Raw genomic sequence first — 20,718 nt, 5'->3', positions numbered from 1 at the left:
GCAGACTAACTCAGCTACCCCCTGAAGCTGAATAACAGTTAAACCACTTGGCAGTAATCTCTACTCCTCCAGCCATGGATACACACTTTATCATGACTTCAGCTTCTGTGTATCAGGCCTAACACTACCCCACAGGCTGCCAGTCTTCTGCCCTCCCTTTTGCACAGGACTGCCTCCCACCACAAGCCACTGCTAAGCAAAGGGACCACCATTCTACCAAGCATAACAGGCCAGAGCTCTTCAGTGAGAATCAAAATTTTCTTGCAGTTTGGCTCATGAACTTCAGTCCTCCCCAGCTTCCTCTTTCAGTCCTCGGGCGTCCTACATGGCTCTTTTTGTACCTTTGGTCTAGAACTGCAGTATGCCCCTGTTCTCCTGGCCATCTGTTTTCCCCAAACAGATGTCCAGATATTGTGTGGTTTTGAACTCTTGACGAGCTGGAGTAGAATTCATGGCAGGGCCAGCTGGTTTCATGTTTGGAACTGGATACAAGCCCAGGGATCCTTATGAGCACTGAATCACATGACATGCAAATGTGTCTCAAAGCTCCAATCATGAACCTCAGCGTGAACTCTCAGCAACCCCTCCTGTTTCAGTCCTGGGGCTCCAAACGTCCCTCCTTATCTCCAATTTACCCTGTTCCAGTCTCATTTCAAACCACACCACCTTGCTGCTTCCCAGATCCCAGGGCTCTGCCACTAGTGGCTCTGCCACTCCTCACCTGCTGCTTCAGTCCGGGGTCCAACACAGCTCCATTTACCGGGCTCAGCCCCGAATGCAGAACTCCCTCGTCCTCTGCTCCTGGTGTGTCCTAACCAGACAGTCAAAGGTGCTGTCTTGTGCTATGTCTATCCAATGTGGTAAAGGGTCACTTCACTTCCAGCATGACTCAGATGGACCCAAGACCTCCAATATTTAAGAGTTAGTTCAGTAGCCCCCTGGCCACCACTTACTCTGTCACTGACTGTGAAAGCCACAAGCCACCTGTGAGCACAGGGCCACATGTTGTGGTTCTCACCCCTCCCTTTGGGGTCTGGCCAGGGATGTTCTGAATCTGTCACATTTGCTCCCAGCAGGTCTGAGGACTGGCAGCCACATCCCTGGGGAACCAGAGCTGAGGATCATCCTCGTCGGTAAGATGGGAGGCGGGAAAAGTGCCACAGGAAACACCATCCTGGGTAAGGAGACATTTCTGTCCAGACTCCAGGCATCACCCGTCACTCAGAGGTGCGGCCGAGGCAGCAGGACCTGGCGAGGAAGGAAGGTTTTGGTTATCGACACCCCTGCTATTTTTTACACCAATGACTCTGATGAACAAACCACACGTGAGATCTGTCGCTGTCTGGAACTTTCCAGGCCAGATCCCCATGCACTGGTGCTGGTGACTCAGCTAGGCCGGTACACGGCGAAAGACCAGCAGGCAGTGAGGAGAGTACAAGAGATCTTTGTCTCTGAGGCCATGAAATGTACGATCGTCGTATTCACCCACAGAGAAGATCTAGGCAGTGAGAGCCTGGAGGAGTATCTCTCCTGCCAGGATAGCAAACCGCTTCTGAGCCTGATCAGAGAGTGCGACGACCGATACTGTGCTTTCAACAACAAAGCTACATGGATGGAGCGGGATGCCCAGGCGGATGAGCTGCTGGGTAAGATTGTGGAGATGGTGGAGAAGAATGAACAATATCCAGTGTGTAAACAATCTCTGGGGCCTTCTAAAAAGGCTCCCAAGGATGAAATGGAAGTTGATATGCTAATGGAAACACTAGAAAGAGCTCAGGAAAAAGAGCAGCCATCCATGGAAACAGAGAAGTCCCACTGGAAAAAAACAAAACGTCAGACAGAAGACAACAAAGGTAGGTTTCATTGGGTGTTACTTACTTTCAGGTGCTCAGCTCCCCCTCTGAGACTCCATTGACCAAGTATTAGCTACACTGGAGCTTAGGTGAGGTACGGCTATTTCATTCCTGAGTGATTTAAGGAGGTGACCTAACTTTCCAGTGTAGACTATACCAGGATAGAACATTTTATAAGGATCAGTAAATGAAACTAGCAGTTGTTCTTTACCAACATCATAGACAGAGAATCCTTTGCAAAAGAGCAACTTATCAGACAAACAGATCTTGAAAAAATTCCCAAAAGTACAGAACCCAATTCAATTCTACCAATATTAAACAGCTATTTCCGTTAAGCAACCAGTCTGTCCCACTCTTGAAAGGTGTTTAAGAGAAGCGTCCCTCCCTTTGATGTCAGTTAATTATAGACAGGCCTGTGAGATTGCGCTCAATGACGGGAGGGGTACGTTAATTTCTGTTGGTGGGGAGGAAACAAACACAGCACCCAGATGTAAAGCTGAAGTGCTAGACAAAGAACCATTAGACTGGCTGGGCTTGCCATTCCCCTGACTGTGTACTCCGTTGTGTGAATCCCCGGGTAAGGATTAAGAACATAAGAACGGCCACCCTAGATCAAATCAAAGGTCCATCCAGTCCAGTGTCCTGTCTGCCCACAGTGGTCAGCGCCAGGAACCTCTGAGGGAGGGAACTCAATAGGAAACCCTCCGTGAGCCCTCCCCTGTCGCCCATTCACAGTTTCTGACAAACAGAGGCCATGGACACCATTTCTGCCATCCCAGCTAATAGCCATTGATGGACCTGACCTCCATGCCTTGCATGATCGCAATATGTCACCCTAAACTCATGTAGCTCTTTTATGACTTCCTGCCAGGTGTGTTTCTTATTGCAGCAATCGCCATTCATGGTACACTGATAACTCCCCTCATAGTGCCTGTCCTCATCCTTTCCCAAAACCCTCCCAAGATCCCCCCTCCTTCACCGTCTCCTGCCCTTCTCCCCAGCATTTTTAGCAACTGTTTGTAAGAGTTTAACTTTTCTCACTGACCAAACAAACTGTGATCACTCACTAGTACTGTCATGGTTCTAGAACACGCGTGCCCAGTTGTCATAGCCATTCTCACCCTTCTTTTTGGACCCCTCCTTTCCCAATTTCATCTTCTACCCTAATTATAAAATGAAAAAACTAGGGGTCCCTCGTTACTAATTGAATATGTTTATTTAATTGTTGACATTTTTTCATTGATTTCAATTGCAAAACAGAATACCAAGTGTTCAGGGCTAACTTTATTTTTATTACAAATATTTGCACTGTAAAAACAAAGCAAAAGGAACAGTGCAGGTGGAACCTCTGTAAACCGGCACCCTCCTGTCCAGCAACATTGGACCACGGATGTTCCAGGGCCAGAGAGTCCCAGTGGAGCACTGGTGTTGCAGGCTGTTGGCAGCAAGCTGCCAGCAAGGCGAGGAGCCCAGTTCCCCACAGCTGGACTGCCGGGTGTGCCCCAGTGCTGCAGCAGGGCTGGTGTGGGAGGCAAGAGAGTATGTGGACTAGCAGGACAGTGGGGCCTGCAGTGGGTCCAGGGCTCAGGGGGCCAGGCAGATGACCTCTTCTGATCCAGAAAAATCCTTCCTCTGGGACCAATCAGGTCCTGAGGGTGCTGGACCAGGGAGATCCAACCTTTATTTCAATTCTCCTCTTACAAATACAGTAAACTTCCAATAATCCGGCACCTTTAGGACCCAGGGGATGCCGGATTATCAAATATGCCAGACTATCGGAAGGGGGGGGGCTATGAGGGGTCTGGGGTGGGGTGGAGGGGGATGCCACCCCAGACCTCACATAGCCCCCCCTTTCGATAGTCCGGCTCTGCCCCCGGCTTCCTGGAATCAGCTGCTGGTCAGTTTCAGCAGCGGCTGAATCAGGGATGCCTGGGGCAGAGCAGCTGATGTGCTGCCGAGTTGGTTCTGTAGCGCCACCCCTCAGCGCTGTGGGACCAACCAGGCAGCCCTCCAGCTGCTCTGCCCCAAGCATCCCCAAGAGCAGCTGGAATGCTTCTGGGTTGGTCCTGCAGCCCCAAGGGGCAGCTCTACGGGACCAACCGGGAAGCACCCCAGCTGCTCTGTCCCTGGCTTCCCTGATTCAGCTGCTGGTCAGTTTCAACAGCAGCTGAATTGGGGAACCGGTGCAGAGCAGCTCCAATTATCCGGCTGCCCGGAGCACTTCTGGGTTCCTGATGGTGCCAGACCATCAGGAGTGCCAGAGCATTGGATGCCGGACCAATGGAGTTTTACTGTATTGTAGTCCAATTTCTTTATTGCGAAAATTAAACTTACAAATGTTGAATTATGCACTCAAAAGAAAACAGTGTATAACTTCAGAGTCTACACATCCACTCTGCCCTATTTCTTGTTCAGACAGTCACTCAGTCAAACCAAGTTGATTACAATTTGAAGGAGACACTGCTGCCTTCTTGTTTACAGTGTCACCTGCAAGTGAAAACAGGCTTCTCAGATTTTGGAAGACACTTCAGATTCTTCAGCCATAATCTGAGTGTCACTGCTGTCTTGAGACATCTCAGATTGGACAAAATGCAAAGCGAGTACCAATCTGCTGCGGAAGTGTTCTTAAAATGTACATGTGCTGAGTCATCATCAGAGGCTGTTGCAACATGGAACATACGGCAAAATGTGGGTAAAACCACAGAGAAGGAGCCATAGAGTTCTCCCCACCCCCCAGGAGTTCAGTCACAAATTTAATTAGCACTTTCCCTTTTTAACAAGCGTCATCAACATGGAGCATGTTCTCTGGAGTGGTGGCCAAAGCACGAAGACGCGAACACATTTCTCCTTCAAGAGTTTGTTCATGTGCATTCCAATTAGGTGTCTCTGCATACACATTAGCTGAAAGATTTTGTCTCTTGAGGCGAGCCATAGGGTTGGACTGGATGCCCCCTGAAGTGGCTGAAATGGAACCCAATACAGAGTCCTGCACACCCTCCCCTCTTAGAATCAAAGGGCTGGAAGAGACCTCAGAAGGTCATCAAGTCCTGCCCAACGCAGGACTAATCCCAACTGAATCAACGCATCCAGGGCTCTGTCAAGCCAAGACTTAAACACCTCTAGGGATGGAGACTCCACTACTTCCCTAGGGAATCCAGCCCAGTGCTTCACCACCCTTCCAAGGAAATAGATTTTCCTAATATCCAACCTAAACCTCTCCTGCTGTAACTTGAGCCCATTGCTCCTTGTTCTACCATCCGTCACTACTGAGAACAGCCTCTCTCCATCCTCTTTGGAACCCCCTTCAGGAAGTTGCAGTCTGCTCTCAAATCCCCCCTCACTCTTCTCTTCTGCAGACTAAACAAACCCAAATCCCTCAGTCTCTCCTCATAGGTCATGTGATCCAGCCCCCTAAGCATTTTGGTCGCCCTCCGCTGGACCCTCTGCTATGTGCCCACATCCTTTCTGTATTTGGGAACTCAGAACTGGACACAATACTCCAGATGTGGCCTCACCAGAGCTGAATAAAGGGGAATAATGACATCTCTGGGTCTGCTGGCAATGCTCCACCTAATGCATCACTTCAGTTCCTTCTTTCTGCCTCTCACAGTTAGCTGGGACTCCCCGTTGCTCATTAGCAAGGGCTCATTTCTTCTTCCTCATCCTTTACATAGTTACTGTTATAGTTACAGTTACAGTTAGTTACAGTTAATTTTAAAAATGTTTTCTAGTAAGCAGGGTTTGAATGAAGGCTTCCGTTACAGCTTTCTGGAATGGGAGAGAAACCCTGGGTGTGTCTATGTGTATACAGTTTGACCCTGCTCCACTGAGATGTGTTAGATAGTCAGTGGATGGAATTGTGTTTTGCTCATTGTAATCAACTGGGCTCGTGTTGGATCACAAATTTTGTCAACACTAATTGCAATGTCTGCTATTATTGGGGGGATACACAAAAAGAAAGTCTGTGCTCAACCTGGCACAAAAGAGAGAGAGCTGCTGGACATGTAAATATACTTGGATGGACAGAGGCTCAATTATCAGAGCCCTATAGATGAAGCTGGGGAGGGAGGTGAGTCAGCAGGCTGCATGGCCCTCCAGGCGTGAGCTGTAAGATTCGCTCAACCTGTTTCTCCCCACTGTTTCACTGATTGAGTTGAGGAAAGGCTTCATAAGGCATCTCTGATAGCATGTAAATGTTCTCCTGTGAATGCTGGGTTCTCTTGTCACTGGACTGTGCTGTGGGCCAAGAGCTGAGGTCACTGAGAGCTCAGATCACTAGGCTTGGCCCACAGCCAAACCCACCACAAGCTGGCAGAAGCAGTGAATGGATGGAGGCTGAGAACTGGCGGAGAGATGGGACGAGGTGGCAGCGCGAGGAGCAGCCAGCGGGGCGGTGATGGAGAGGCATGAGGAGCAGCCAGCGGGGCGCTGATGGAGAGGTGTGAGGAGCAGCCAGCGGGGCGGTGATGGAGAGGTGGGAGGAGCAGCCAGCGGGGCGGTGATGGAGAGGTGTGAGGAGCAGCCAGCGGGGCGGTGATGGAGAGGTGGGAGGAGCAGCCAGCGGGGCGGTGATGGAGAGGTGTGAGGAGCAGCCAGCGGTGTGGTGATGGAGAGGTGGGAGGAGCAGCCAGCGGGGCGGTGATGGAGAGGTGGGAGGAGCAGCCAGCGGGGCGGTGATGGAGAGGTGTGAGGAGCGGCCAGTGGGGCGGTGATGGAGAGGCGTGAGGAGCGGCCAGCAGGCGGTGATGGAGAGGTGTGAGGAGCGGCCAGCGGGGTGGTGATGGAGAGGTGTGAGGAGCAGCCAGCGGGGTGGTGATGGAGAGGTGTGAGGAGCAGCCAGCGGGGCGGTGATAGAGAGGTGTGAGGAGCGGCCAGCGGGGCGGTGATAGAGAGGTGTGAGGAGCAGCCAGCGGGGCGGTGATGGAGAGGTGTGAGGAGCAGCCAGCGGGGCGGTGATGGAGAGGTGTGAGGAGCGGCCAGCGGGGCGGTGATGGAGAGGTGGGAGGAGCAGCCAGCGGGGCGGTGATGGAGAGGCGTGAGGAGCAGCCAGCGGGGCGGTGATGGAGAGGTGTGAGGAGCGGCCAGCGGGGCGGTGATGGAGAGGTGTGAGGAGCAGCCAGCGGGGCGGTGATAGAGAGGTGTGAGGAGCAGCCAGCGGGGCGGTGATGGAGAGGTGTGAGGAGCAGCCAGCGGGGCGGTGATGGAGAGGTGTGAGGAGCAGCCAGCGGGGTGGTGATGGAGAGGTGTGAGGAGCGGCCAGCGGTGCAGTGATGGAGACGTGTGAGGAGCGGCCAGTGGAGCGGTGATGGAGAGGTGGGAGGAGCAGCCAGCAGGGCGGTGATGGCGACGTGTGAGGAGCGGCCAGTGGGGCAGTGATGGAGAGGTGGGAGGAGCATCCAGCGGGGCAGTGATGGAGAGGTGGGAGGAGCAGCCAGCGGGGCGGTGATGGAGAGGTGTGAGGAGCGGCCAGCGGTGCAGTGATGGAGACGTGTGAGGAGGGGCCAGCGGGGCGGTGATGGAGAGGTGGGAGGAGCATCCAGCGGGGCAGTGATGGAGAGGTGTGAGGAGCAGCCAGCGGGGCGGTGATGGAGAGGTGTGAGGAGCAGCCAGCGGGGCGGTGATAGAGAGGTGTGAGGAGCAGCCAGCGGGGCGGTGATGGAGAGGTGTGAGGAGCAGCCAGCAGGGCGGTGATGGAGAGGTGTGAGGAGCAGCCAGCGGGGTGGTGATGGAGACGTGTGAGGAGCGGCCAGTGGAGCGGTGATGGAGAGGTGGGAGGAGCAGCCAGCAGGGCGGTGATGGCGACGTGTGAGGAGCGGCCAGTGGGGCAGTGATGGAGAGGTGGGAGGAGCATCCAGCGGGGCAGTGATGGAGAGGTGGGAGGAGCGGCCAGCGGGGCGGTTATGGAGAGGTGGTAGGAGCTGCAAGCAGGGTAGTGATGGAGAGGGGTGAGGAGCAGCCAGCGGGGTGGTGATAGAGAGGTGGGAGGAGTGGCCAGCAGGGAGGTGATGGAGAGGTGAGGAGCAGCCAGCAGGGCGGTGATGGCGACGTGTGAGGAGCGGCCAGTGGGGCAGTGATGGAGATGTGGGAGGAGCATCCAGCGGGGCAGTGATGGAGAGGTGGGAGGAGCAGCCAGCGGGGCGGTGATGGAGAGGTGGTAGGAGCTGCAAGCAGGGCAGTGATGGAGAGGGGTGAGGAGCAGCCAGCGGGGTGGTGATGGAGAGGTGGGAGGAGCGGCCAGCAGGGAGGTGATGGAGAGGTGAGGAGCAGCCAGCAGAGCGGCGGCAGTGAGAGGGCGACGACTGGCCAGCAGGGCGATACCAGAGATCAGGGAGCAGGTGGCTGGCGAGTGACAGCACAGTGGGGGAGATGCCTCCTACCCCCCTAGGAGGGGAGGGGACCTCTGCAGATCCCCTCTGAGCTCTGGTGTGCCCTGACCAAGGGCCGGGACTCAGTGGGGTGCAAAGAAGGGCTGGGCATGGGAAGGGACATTACATAGCTGGACTGGAGAGCCTTGAAAAAGACACTGCCCAGCCTACTCGAGCTGGGATGTTTACTTGTGGCTTGATTGTGAACTCTGTTTGTGGTGTTTTCTCAATGCCATGTTACTTCCCGCCCCTTTATTAAAAGATTGTTTTCCACACTCAGACTCTGTGCTTGTGAGTGGGGAAGCCTGCCCTCGCAGGGGTGTTGTGGGAATTTCCCAGGCTACTGGGTGGGGGCTGTTGTTCTGTGCTGGATGGCTGGAGAGAAATCCCTAGATCTTGAACCCGGCCCTTGCTGCTGCTGGTGCCACCTGGCAGAAGGGTTACATTTAGTGGTTTAGATGTTTTGTGAGTCTCTAAGGTGCTGCAGGACTCTTCATTGTTTTTTAAGTTTTTCCAGTTACAGACTAACACAGCTCCCACTCTGAATATTAAGTCATTTGTTTGAAAATTAGTTAAGTGGCAGGTTTTCTCCCTCCATGTTCTTTGGCATCAGGCCATGCCTGAGATTCCAAACTTTAAAGCCTGGGGATCTTGCGGCAAGTGTGTGCCCCAAAGTGACCTTCTCACTTCTTGTGTAAAGTGTTTGGGAAAAAGATCTCAGCCCTCTTTGTGAGCCCATCCAGCCCCGTATGGCAAAGGCAGGGATCAGCACTTGAAGGTCCTTGTCACAGGGCAGTCCTCCATTCTCTCTCCCGGGGGCAGGATCCCATGTCCCTGGGCTGTCTGAGTCTGCACCCCACCCCGCATGACCTGTAAAACACCTGGAGTTAGGCCCCTCCCCGCAGGGCTGGATAGTCTGGCAGCCAGAGTCTGTAAACGAAAGTCAAAGCTGGCCCTTTAACACAGAGCTGGACTGCCCACTGGCCAGATTCACAGAGGGAGAAGGGCTGTGCCCCGGCAGGGGGACCCAGGGCCACCCTACTCCACTGGGTCCCAGGCCAGGGCCCTGTGCATGGTGGAACGGTTCACCACTCCCTTGGCAGGGAAATCCTACTGGAGCACACCAAGGGTCTCGGGATGGGAGAGGCCGCTCCTGCACCCTCCCTGGGCAACTTCCTACCAGATCCGACAGGCCGACATCCCACATAGTAGCCAGGTCCTCTGGTTCTCTGGGTGCCACGTATCACTGGGAATCTGCTGGGGTTGCGTTCCCGCCAAAAGGACACTGCCCAGCCTATTCGAGCTGGGATGTTTACTTGTGGTTTTGTTCTGAACTATGTTTGTGGTGTTTTCTCAATGCCTCCATCCCTCTCAGTTCAGGTGGCTGGCTGCTGCTGCTCAGGAGCTCAAGTGGTCCTCCTCCTCCAACCGCCAGCCCAGATGGAGCCTCGCTCCAGGCTTTTATAGCAGGGTACAGTCTGAGCATGCCCGACAGGGCTTCAGGGGCAGGGCTCTTCCAGCCAGGGCAGCCTGGTTAAACCCTGCTTGTTCAATGTGGGGCTGGTGCACCCATCACAGTTCTGGTAACAGAGGTGGCTCTTAGGCCTCAGCCTGACTGTGTGATGACAGACACTGCACCGAGCAGCACCTCGTTGGTCCGCAGTGCACCATTGCCATCAGCACATGGACAAGCCCCGACCAAGAGCTCTCGGCTCCTTATAGGCTCAGTCGAGGCTCCCATTGCCAGCACCGAGCCCCGCCACCAGCATCACAGTGTAAGAACAGGTCAGAAAGGGACAGGTCCCTGCCAAAGATGGGCCAAAGCTGCCACCCGAATCAGGCCACCAGCCTTCCACAACTGTCCCTCAGCACCACTGAGAAGACCAGACACCTCCTCAGCCTCGTTCCCCTGAGGTGCCTAGTGACATTTCTGTTCCTTCTACTCCTGAAGCATCCCAGACTGCTCAGGCTCCTTCACCCCAAGGCACCCTTCCCTTAGCCACCCGGCCCCGCCAAAGGCACCGTCTCTAATGTGATGTCTCAGTCATCTCCTTCCCCAGCACCATGCTCCCCCCGTGCTGCAGGTCCACCAGACCAGGATGACTTCCCATGTGGAGTCACTGCTGAGAACTTCTGCTCCTCCTTGCTCGTCCTGTATAAACCCCTTGGAGTCGCATTCAGGAAGATCGACACTGAACAGGAGCTGGGCATCAACACTGAATAAACAACAGCAGCACCATACAGCACCACAACGGCCTTTTTGAACCCCCTGGTTTGTCATCAGAGCCAGGAGAACAGTCAAGGGCACCTCGGCAGGGCATCTTCACTGGTATCGGCCATTTTTGTGCTACTGTCGACACCGTCAGCCGTGGCACTGGGAACCCTTGCTCAGATGCCGATTTGTGCTTCAGCACCACCAGCAGTATTGACCCCAGCCCCTCCTGTGCAGCCCAGCACCAACGCCAGCACTGACATCAGTGCCAGCTTCAACTCTGCTACCAACATCTGCTCCAGCACTGATGGGGACCTGGTGCCAACATGGATACCTGCACTGTTGATATTCTCAGCACTGGTGCAGGCACCATGTCCACTGCTGGCACCAGAAGGTTGGTGCCAACGGCCCCAGCGGTAACCATGGAACCTGGATATAGTCAGTTGTTCCACTGGTCTCCACCTCTTTTCCCCCAGTAAAGTGGTGGCTGACTCCACTCTGGCCCATCTTGGAGGACAATAGGGCATTTCAACAGCCCCTCAGTGTGCAGGCAGAAGTTTTGGAGGATACAGGTCCAGTGGTGGACATTTTGTCCTCCTCAGCTTTGGGACAAATTGCACTCCCACTGATAAAATCGGTCACAGACACAAGCAGAGCTCTGTGACAAATGCCCAGTCTTTGTACCACTAAATGCTGAAAGGAAGAAAGACGGGACTTTGTGCTATCTCAGGTTTTCAGTATTTAAACACTCACCTGCCTCCCTACTTCTTGGTAATCGGTGCAGCGAACCACTGGGAGAAACAGGTTTCGAGGCCTGTTGCCCAAAAATGGAGATGCCAAAAGTCTGGACCTATATGGACTGAAGATCTACCACACTGGGGGCCTACAGTTCGGTATTGCTAACCAGCAGGAGCTGGTTAGAAGCAGTAGGTTTAATACTTGCAGCTCATCGTACAAGTTCCTGGAGCTGCTCCCCTAAGACTCCGGAGCGTATTTCTCTGCTTTAGTAGAAGAGAGTTGACTGGTGTCCAGGGCTTCCTTACAAGGGTTATGGTCACAAGAATAGCCACACGCAGGGGAGCATGGATACAAGTTTCTGGTTTGCCCTTTGGACTGCAACGGATCATTCAGGACCTCCCATTCGAAGGCCACACCCAGTTTTTAGAAAAGGACAAAAGGGTTCATGGCCTAACGGACAAACACTGAGGTCGCTGGACCTACATATCCCCTCCACTCAGAGAAGGCGTTTTATACTTGGTCCTCCATTCAGACCGTATGCACCTCAAAACAGGCCATATGGATCCCAACGGAGAAATAGGAGTAGCCGGGCATCAGTCCTCTCAGCAGGACTAGGGTTCTGGTCAATTGAAGCCCACCCCGGTCGTAAGCCGCAGTTCTGAAGTGTGGTTGAGGATGCTGTGCCTGTCATCACTACACATCCTCCCCATTTCGGTTATCCCATTTTTACTATGCACAGAACCCTATTGCCACAGATCTTTGGGTCCTGCTCATAAGCCAAGTTTCCTCTCTCCCCGCCTCCTGCCCACTTTCCCTGCCCCTCTTCAGGCACCCTTATCACAAGCAGCTCCTGCTTCAGGTGGTGCATGCTCCTATCTCCAGGGTCCTCTGGAACTACAGGGGCAAAGGTTCTACTCCTCCTGTTTCCCAATAGCCAAAGGTGGGCTTGGTTTCCGTGGCATCTATTATCCCCGCTCTGGATCCAGACAAGTGATACATTGCTGCCTTGAGGGATGCGTACTTCCATGCTGAAATCTGCCACCCTCCCAGGAAGCACCTAAGATTTATTCTCCTACACAGGCAACACGTTCAGGTGTGCCCCTGTCTGGCTGATTGGCTCATCCAGGCCAGCCCCAGAGGCCAGGTACAGACTCAAGTGACAACAAGTTTGGCCTCCTGCTCAGTGCAGAGGATCAGGTTTATAGGAGCAGTCCCAGGTGAGGAAATGCCTTCCCCAGAACATTTTCAGACCATGTCCAGTGACTTTTGGTGCCTCACACAGTTTCCTATGACCAAGGACAGAAATTGGCTCAAGCTTTTCTTTCACATGATGGTCTTGTGAACGTACATCATACATTATACACGACTCAGCACAGACCTCTACAGCTGCGATTAGTATCTGCGTCCCAGGGACAGACTGCAGGGACTAGTGACTACTGCCAGCGGTGTGGGATTCCCTCCTTTGGTGGTTCCAACAAGAACAAGTTTGCTCGAGGGTGCCCGTCACAGCCCGACACCTCTCACTGACTCTGGTGACAGATGCCTCAGACCTGGGGTGGGGAGCTCACCTAGGGGGCCTCAGAACTCAGGGTCTATGGACCATGGGGGACCGAGCTCTGTGCATAAATTGCAGAGAGCTGAGGGCTCTCTGTGGGCAGACAGGACCCGGGGCTAGATGGACCGTTGGTCTGACCCAGTCTGGCTGTTCTCATGAGCAGTCCACTTGGTGCTAAACATTCAGATCCCACCTGTTGGGCCACTGTGTCCTGGTTTTAACAGACAGTAAAACAAAGGTGCATTATAGAAACAAACAGGGGGTGCGTCCTTCTCTACTCTGTCTGGAAGTCTGGTATGGATTTCTATGTAGGCCAGTTGATAAACCTTCAAACAAAGTACCTCCCAGGGACACAGAGCAACTTAGAGAACACTCAGCCATTTTTTTAGTTTCATGAGTTGTCCCTCCATCCAATTTTCTGGAGCTGGGGCTCTCCCCAGACAGATCTCTTTCTGACTCAACACAATTGGAAGTGCTTCCCCTGGTTCCAGACGTGCTGGCCCAGGGCCATGCCTAACCCCCTCACACAATCTTGAGTCTCCCCACCTCAGAGCATGGAAGCTCCGTGGCTAAACCCTATAGAGCTGTCTTGCTCAGAGCAAATGAGAGGTCCTCCTGGACAGTAGAAACCTCTTTGCAAGAGCTAACTGTGTTGCAAAATGGAAGAGATGCCCCAATTGGATGCTCTTCCCCCATGCAGGCATCTCTTCCTTTGATCCTGGATTCTCTCTTGCATCTCAAACAACAAGGTCTCTCAAGATCCTCTATCCAGGTGCATTTGGCCACCATTTCAGCTTTGCACCAGGGGTTACAGGGCTCCTCTGTGTTCACTGACCCAATGGTCCCTGTTTTCTACAAGGCCTCAATAGACTTTACTCACCTGTCAGGGCCCCTGTCCTTCCTTGGGACCTGAATTTAGTCCTCTTCAAATTTATGGGTCACCCATTTGAGCCAGTAGCCAGGTGCTCCCTGCTCCACCTTTTCTTCAAGGCAGCATTTCTAGTGGCGATAGCCTGCTCTAGGAGACTCTGAGCTGAAGGCCTTTACTTCCGAGCCGTGTTATACTGTGTTCTATGAGGACAAGGTGCAGCTTTCCCTCCCAAGGTGATGTCCATCTGAGCCAAGACATTTTTCTCCCAAACCACATGCCAACTCATGCCAGCAGAGACTCCATTTTCTATGTGTAAGATGAGCTCTGGTCTTTTGCACTGAAAGAACTAAGCCATTCAAAAGCTGAGTTCTGTAACAGGGAAAACTTAAAAACAACCAATAGTTTGGTAGCACTTTACAGACTAACAGAACATGTAGATGGGATCCTGAGCTTTCATGGGCACAGCCCACTTCTTCAGATGACCGGAGTGCTGGATGTCCATTCAGGAAGTTGACCCAACTGTGTGTCACACTAGCAGACAGCACAAAGAGCCAACCTGTTTCGGCCCAGTGTATTTCTTCATGGGTAGTTTCGTGTGTCAGGGAATGCTCTAGTTTGGCAGGGAGATCTCCTCTGCTGCTCTCTGTGCTCTCTGCCAGATCCCGGTCTGCCTCAGCAGCCTTGTGGCCCAGATTCCTACCCAGGACGTTTGCAGAGCGGCAACATGCTCCCCCACTCACACGCTCACTGCCCATGACGTGCTCACTCACCAGTCTAGAGGTGATGCAGCATTTGGAAGAGCAGCGCTCCAGTCAGTCAGGGCTCCCGCCTCACCTTCTGAATTGGGTTGGCGCTCACCTCATTGGAAAGCACAAGCATGGACACTGCACGATGAAAAAACAGTCACAAACCTTTCTTAGCCATTGTTCTTCCTGATGTGGTCTTCATGTCCATTCCAATACCTGCCCTTCCTCCCACTGCTGGAGTAGCCAGCAAGAAGGAAGTAAAGGGGACAGGAAATTGGAAGGGCTTTGTCTTGGATGCAATTTCAGCATCTGGGGCACCCAGAAAGACCCTATAACTAGCTGCTACAAGAAAAAATCTTCAAGTAAACATGCACATGCACAGACAGACACCTGATCGGAATGGATATGAACAACATGTCTTGAACAGTTACAAAAGGGTCTGTAACTGTTTTTGTAAGCATTCTAGCATGTCAATATCTTGCAGTGCCTGCTACCAAAGTGCCATGCAAATATCTATTCTCACTTTCATATGACATTACAAATAAGAAGTGGGCAGCATTATCTGCCAAAAATGTAAATAAACTTGTTTGTCTGAACAATTGGCTGAACAAGAAGCAGTACTGAGTGGACTTGTTGGCTACGTCTACACTGGCATGATTTTCCAAAAATGCTTTTAACGGAAAAGTTTTCCATTAAAAGCATTTTCAGAAAAGCATGTCTAGATTGGCAGGATGCTTTTCTGCAAAAGCACTTTTTGTGGAAAAGCATACATGGCCAATCTAGACGCGGTTTTCTGCAAAAAAGCCCTGATCGCCATTTTCGCAATCGGGGCTTTTTTGCAGAAAACAGTACTATGCAGTCCACATTTGCCCTTTTGCGCAAAAGTCTTTTGGAAAAAGACTTTTGCCTGAACGGGAGCAGCATAGTATTTCCGGAAAAGCACTGATGATTTTACAGGAGATCGTCAGTACTTTTCCGGAAATTCAAGCGGACAGTGTAGACAACTGGCAAGTTTTTCCGCAAAATCAGATGATTTTGCGGAAAAACTTGCCAGTCTAGACACAGCCGTCTTGTTTTTTAGTGCAATTATGTAACAAATCATTCTACATTTGCATGTTAATTAAGAGATTGTGTTATAATACTTGTATGAGGTGAATTGAAAAATACAACTTTTTTATCGGTTTTACAGGGCATTTGTGATAAACAATCATGTCAAGTGAGTGTTGTACACTTCCTATTCTGTGTTATAATTGAAGTCAATATATTTCAAAATGTAGAAACCATCCAAAAATATTTAATGCATTTCAACTGGTATTCTATAGTTTAACAGTGTGATTAAAACTGATTAATTTGTTTAAACATGATTAATTTTTGAGTTAATCGTATAAGTTAACTGTGATAAATTGACAGCCCTAAAAAATAGTTTTCTTCTTCTTGAACTCCTGGCCCAGACTGCTGACAGATGGAATGCACATGCCTGGCAGAGGCCCTATTCTCTCCTTAGAGCATGCAAACATCTCCTAGTGATTCTAGCACCCTGCCGCAGAACACAGGCCTGAGTCTTGCTCTAAGGAACTAAGTGCGTCTTCTCTGCAACTGCTTTGGGCTTTCTCACCATCAATTCTTTCGTGACACGCTTTCCTCTCTCTCGGTTTAACTCTTCTCTCCCTCTCTCTGCCACCCCTCTGGCCATCTCTTGTTTGGACCTCACGGGGTGTTATTCCCACACAAAGGGTGCCCAGATCTGCATGTCAGTCTTTTAGCTCTCCTACTCTTCCCTGCTTCCTCATCAGTTCCTGCCTCTTCTCTAGCTTCCACCAGCTCCACAGCCACAAAACATCCACCTCATTATCCCCACCCCCCTCCATCTTCCTTGAGTCACACCCACATGCATCCAAAGTCATTCCATTGATCCACCATTATTTGTTGCCTCCTGAGCCCCCCAGCTCATGGATCTGCATTCTGAAACCCTCCCAGAGCAGTAACTGGGGCCAGGTTACAGCCACCCAGGGTCCTAGCCACACCTCCTGTGGGTCTGTGCCCCAGCAGCCCTGCTCTAGGATGGGGCAGGGAGGGACCAGCTGCACAAGCTTCCCTGCTGGGCTGGTGGGTTCTGCCATTGCTTCTAACCCTTTTCTGGTCTTCAGGCAGATGGGTCCTGCCTGGGAGGATTCACCCCCCCCCCTTCCGAGCAAAGTGCCTGCTGCCCCTCTCAGGGATAGATTTCCACTTTGTGCCCCCAGTTGCAGCAACTTCAGTGGTCCCCATGGCTGACCCTTGTGTCTTCCAGAATGATGAACCTTTTAACCCACTTCTAAATGGAGGTGCCCCTCGAAAGCTGGCGCCTCTAGGCATGTGTGGCTGGAAATCTGGCCCTGGCCCCAGCCCAGGCCCCTGAGTAGCCAATGTAGACAAGGGGAGGCGGGGAGCAGGTCACACACGTGCCCCCACCCCTGAGTCACAGAGCTGGTGGTAGCAGGGATCCCCAGGGAGGACCCCCAGCTCTGGGGAGTGGGAGTAGCAGCAGAGGGGCTCTGTTCAAGCTCACAACAGCCCCCCTTTCTCTCTCTTGCCTCTTTCTGTATCCTGCCCTTCTGCCAGCAACACTTGTGCTCCAGCCCCCTTGCTCCCGCCTTGCTCATTCCACCCCAATGCTCACTGCCATCGCCTCTCCTTCCCGATCATTCACTCTTTTCCCCCACTTGCTTCCAGGTTACCCGTGTGATCCCCAGCTCCTCCTTCCGCTGCCTCCTCACCTCTTGCTGCCTGCAGGAGATAAGGCCTGACCCTCCACCTGCACCCTGAGCAATGGCCAGGACAGTCCCGTCCAGGAGCAGCTCAGTATGCCCTAGTGGTAGGCTGGGAGCCAGGCAGCTTCTCTCAGCCACATGCTCCTCCTTCAGCCTCCATTCCCTCCTCTCCCTGTGACCCCTTCACTCTCGCATCAGTTACCAGCCCCACCCTGCCCCACTGTTCCCTCTAATCGTTTCCAACCATATGGAGAATCAATTTTCATTTTTGTGCCAAGGGATGTGCAAATGTGCACCACCAGGAGAAACACAACCTGGGTGTGGGCTCTGCTAATCAGCTGGGCAGCACTGGAATCTTTCCTGCGTAGTGAGTGCCCGGCTTTCAGGGACCACTGTCCCGTCCTTCTGCTCTCCTCCCTTGTGTGCATCTCCTCCCATTCCCTGTCCTGCCCCGCCCTGGTATCGGGGAGAAGGGGGCTAGTGTGGGTGATGCTGAGCTTGACACAGGGGGCTCCCAGCACTGAGCCTGCAGGCAGCATGTGCTGGGCTCAGTGACACCCAGCTCCACAGCCTGGCCCAGGGGAGGGGCAGACCTGGGTTGGAGGAGGTCATTGATAGGCGCTGTCTCCGCTCCAGGGCTAGCTTCTCCCCCTTATGGTGTTATGAGACCCAGAGCCTGCAGGTGAGTGGGAGGCTCCTGGGCATGGCAGGATTATCTTGCTTAGGCGGGTGCCGGGGGATCTGCTTTTGATGCTTCTGAGTCTCTCAGGAAGTGCCCAGCCTGCTCTTAGGGATTTTCATGCCCAGTGTTGGGCGCGGGGTCAAGTGATGTGAGGCCAGGCTCTGCTTATGAGCTGCACTCTGACCTCCCAGTGCCCGTCCTCTTCCAGTCCTGCCCACCCTGATACCTCCGGGCAGCCTGGCCCAGCCTTCCTTTCCAATCAGCCCCAACCCGCCATGACCTGCACTTCTCCAGGCCTGGCTCCACGGCAATGCCACAACCCCCCAGTCCTCTGCTGCTGCAGTCTCGGGCAGCATGGCTCCATGAGCAGGCTATGTCCTGAACTGCAGCACTGACTAGTCCTCGCGGCTCGCTCTGCCCTAGCCAGCTGGGTAAATGTGCTGTCCTGGGCAGGGACGTGCCACTAGGCTGAGATGAGCACACGGCTCTGTTGCAGCGTTCGCTTGGGCCCAAGGCCGCCAGTAGTTAAGGACTAGCTCAGTAACCGCCTGGGCCACCACTTACCCTGCCACTGGCAGTGAAAGCAGCAACACACCTGTGAGCACAGGGCCACATGTTGTAGTTCTCACCCGTCCCCTTGGGGTCTGGCCAGGGATGTTCTGAATCTGTCACATTTGCTCTCAGCAGGGCTGGGGACCAGCAGACACCTCCCTGGAGAATCGGAGCTGAGGATCGTCCTCGTCGGTAAGACGGGAGGCGGGAAAAGTGCCACAGGAAACACCATCCTGGGTGAGGAGACGTTTAAGTCTGAACTTGAAGCAATACCCGTCACTGAGAGCTGCAGCCGAGGCAGCAGGACCTGGCGAGGAAGGAAGGTTTTGGTTATCGACACCCCAGCTATTTTTGACCTGCACGACTCTGAACGAATCACCCGTGAGATCAGTCGCTGTGTCGCGCTTTCCACCCCAGGCCCCCACGCGCTGGTGCTGGTGACCCAGCTGGGCCGTTACACTGCGGAAGACCAGCATGCAGTGAGGAGAGTACAAGAGATCTTTGGCTCTGAGGCCATGAAATACGTGATCATAGTATTCACCCGCAGAGAAGACCTGCAGAGTGGGACCCTGGAGGAGTATCTCTACCACCGAGATAACAAGCAGCTTGGACAGCTGATTGGATGGTGTGCTGGCCAATACTGCGCGTTCAACAACAAAGCTACAGGGCAGGAGCAGGATGCCCAGGTGGATGAGCTGCTGGGAAAGATTGTGGAGATGGAGGGGAGGCACAGAGATCGACCATTCTACTCGAATGAGGTGTATGAAAAGGTCGAGAAGCTTCCGAAACTAAAAGCCGCATGCTGTGAGAGAGATGAAGGAACAGGTATATTGGGAAAACAGGAGGAGGCTGAGCTGAAAGAGTTGATGAAGACGCAGGAATCCTATGAGAAAAAACAAAAATCCAAGCTTCCGAAATTCTTGTCCTCACGGTGGTACTAATCACATCAGCCTCTCCATCAGAGGCTCATTCATCTGCAAGCCTGTTAATGGGATATTTGCCTCATGTGCCAGAAATGTGTCTGCCACGTGCATCAGACAAACCTGACAGTCTCTACACAAAAGAAGTGTGACCCACACTAGGGCTATGTCTACACTACAGAGTTTTTGCACAAAACCAGACATTTTTGCACAAAAACATGTGGCACATCTACACCTCAAGCACATTTTTGTGCAAGAAAATTTACAGTGAATTGACAGAACAGAGGGGTTTTTGTGCTGTAGGTATTCCTGGGTATGTCTACACTACCCCCCTAGTTCAAACTAGGGGGGTAATGTATGCATACCGAACGTGCTAATGAAGCCCGGGATTTGAATTTCCCGGGCTTCATTAGCATAAAGCCGGCGCCGCCATTTTTAAAAGCCGGCTAGTGCGAACCCCGTGCCGCGCGGCTACACGCGGCACGGGCTAGATAGTTCGAACTAGCTAGCCATTCCGAACTATCTGTAGGCCTCTTTCCATGAGGCGTACAGATAGTTCGGAATAGCTAGCTAATCCGAACTATCTAGCCCGTGCCGCGTGTAGCCGTGCGGCACGGGGTTCGCACTAGCCGGCTTTTAAAAATGGCGGCGCCGGCTTTATGCTAATGAAGCCTGGGAAATTCAAATCCCGGGCTTCATTAGCAAGTTCGGTATGCATACATTACCCCGCTAGTTCGAACTAGGGGGGTAGTGTAGACATACCCCCTCTTTCTACGAGGAATAACTCCTTTTTGCGGAAGAGTTCTTGCACAAAAAGGTGTGTGCCAATGGGCAACAGGGGGTTTTTGCACAAAAAGTGCCAATGGAAAAAAAGCACAGGTGCTCTGGGGGCTATTCTGTGACTAGCAATCAGAGCTTTCTTGAGAGAGAGTGTCCATGCAGTCTGGATGCTCTCTTGCACAAAAGCACGTTGCTCTTATGATGAGCTTTTGTAGTGTGGATGCACTTTTGTGCAAGACATTTTTGTAAAAGACCTCTTCTGCAAAATGCTTCTCTGCACAAGAAACCTGGAGTGTAGACATAGCCTAGGTGTGTGGGTTACACCAGCAATGTCCCTCTGCCATGTACATCGGACAAATGAAACAGTCTCTACATACAAAAAAAGTAAATGAACACAAATGAGACATCAAGAATGACAATATCCAAAAACCAAGAGGAGAACATTTCTATCTCCTGGGACACTCCGTGCCAGATATAAATTGGCCATCCTTCAACAACAAACATCAACATCAGACTTCAAAGAGAACCCGCAGAGTTGCATTCATTTGCAATCTTGACTATTGGGCTTAAATACAGACTGGGAATGGGTGGCTCATTCCAAAAGCAATTTTCCCTCTCTTGGTATTCACACCTCGACAGCTGATGTTGAGAACAGTGTTCCCTGTAAACTGGGCACTTGTGCGGCTTTCCCATT

At 52.6% G+C, this 20,718-nt stretch overlaps 2 protein-coding genes across 3 annotated transcripts in view; both read left to right on the top strand.

Moving 5' to 3' along the window:
* The window catches only part of LOC112545555 (stonustoxin subunit alpha-like), a 298,534-nt gene that overhangs the window by 172,205 nt on the left and 105,611 nt on the right, over positions 1-20,718 (top strand). The window lies entirely within an intron of this gene.
* Positions 885-19,265, top strand: LOC149525498 (GTPase IMAP family member 8-like). The gene is made up of 3 exons (XM_089775913.1): positions 885-921; positions 1,077-1,853; positions 18,460-19,265. The coding sequence occupies exons 1-3, from the start codon at positions 885-887 to the stop codon at positions 19,263-19,265; spliced, it is 1,620 nt and encodes a 539-aa protein (XP_089632039.1).

This window comes from Pelodiscus sinensis, chromosome 2, assembly GCF_052426305.1.
Source record: "Pelodiscus sinensis isolate ZL-2025 chromosome 2, ASM5242630v1, whole genome shotgun sequence".
In the NCBI taxonomy this organism is placed as follows: domain Eukaryota; kingdom Metazoa; phylum Chordata; order Testudines; family Trionychidae; genus Pelodiscus; species Pelodiscus sinensis.
Note: the sequence above shows the minus strand (reverse complement) of the source record. Positions and strands in the feature narration are given on the sequence as shown.

Bases quoted from the DNA above. Each gene is read 5' to 3' on its own strand.
- LOC149525498 (XM_089775913.1), top strand. From the start codon at position 885: ATGACTCAGATGGACCCAAGACCTCCAATATTTAAGA. The intron at 922-1,076 runs GTTAGTTCAGTA...TGCTCCCAGCAG, and splicing joins AAGACCTCCAATATTTAAGA to GTCTGAGGACTGGCAGCCAC. The intron at 1,854-18,459 runs GTAGGTTTCATT...TGCTCTCAGCAG, and splicing joins TCAGACAGAAGACAACAAAG to GGCTGGGGACCAGCAGACAC.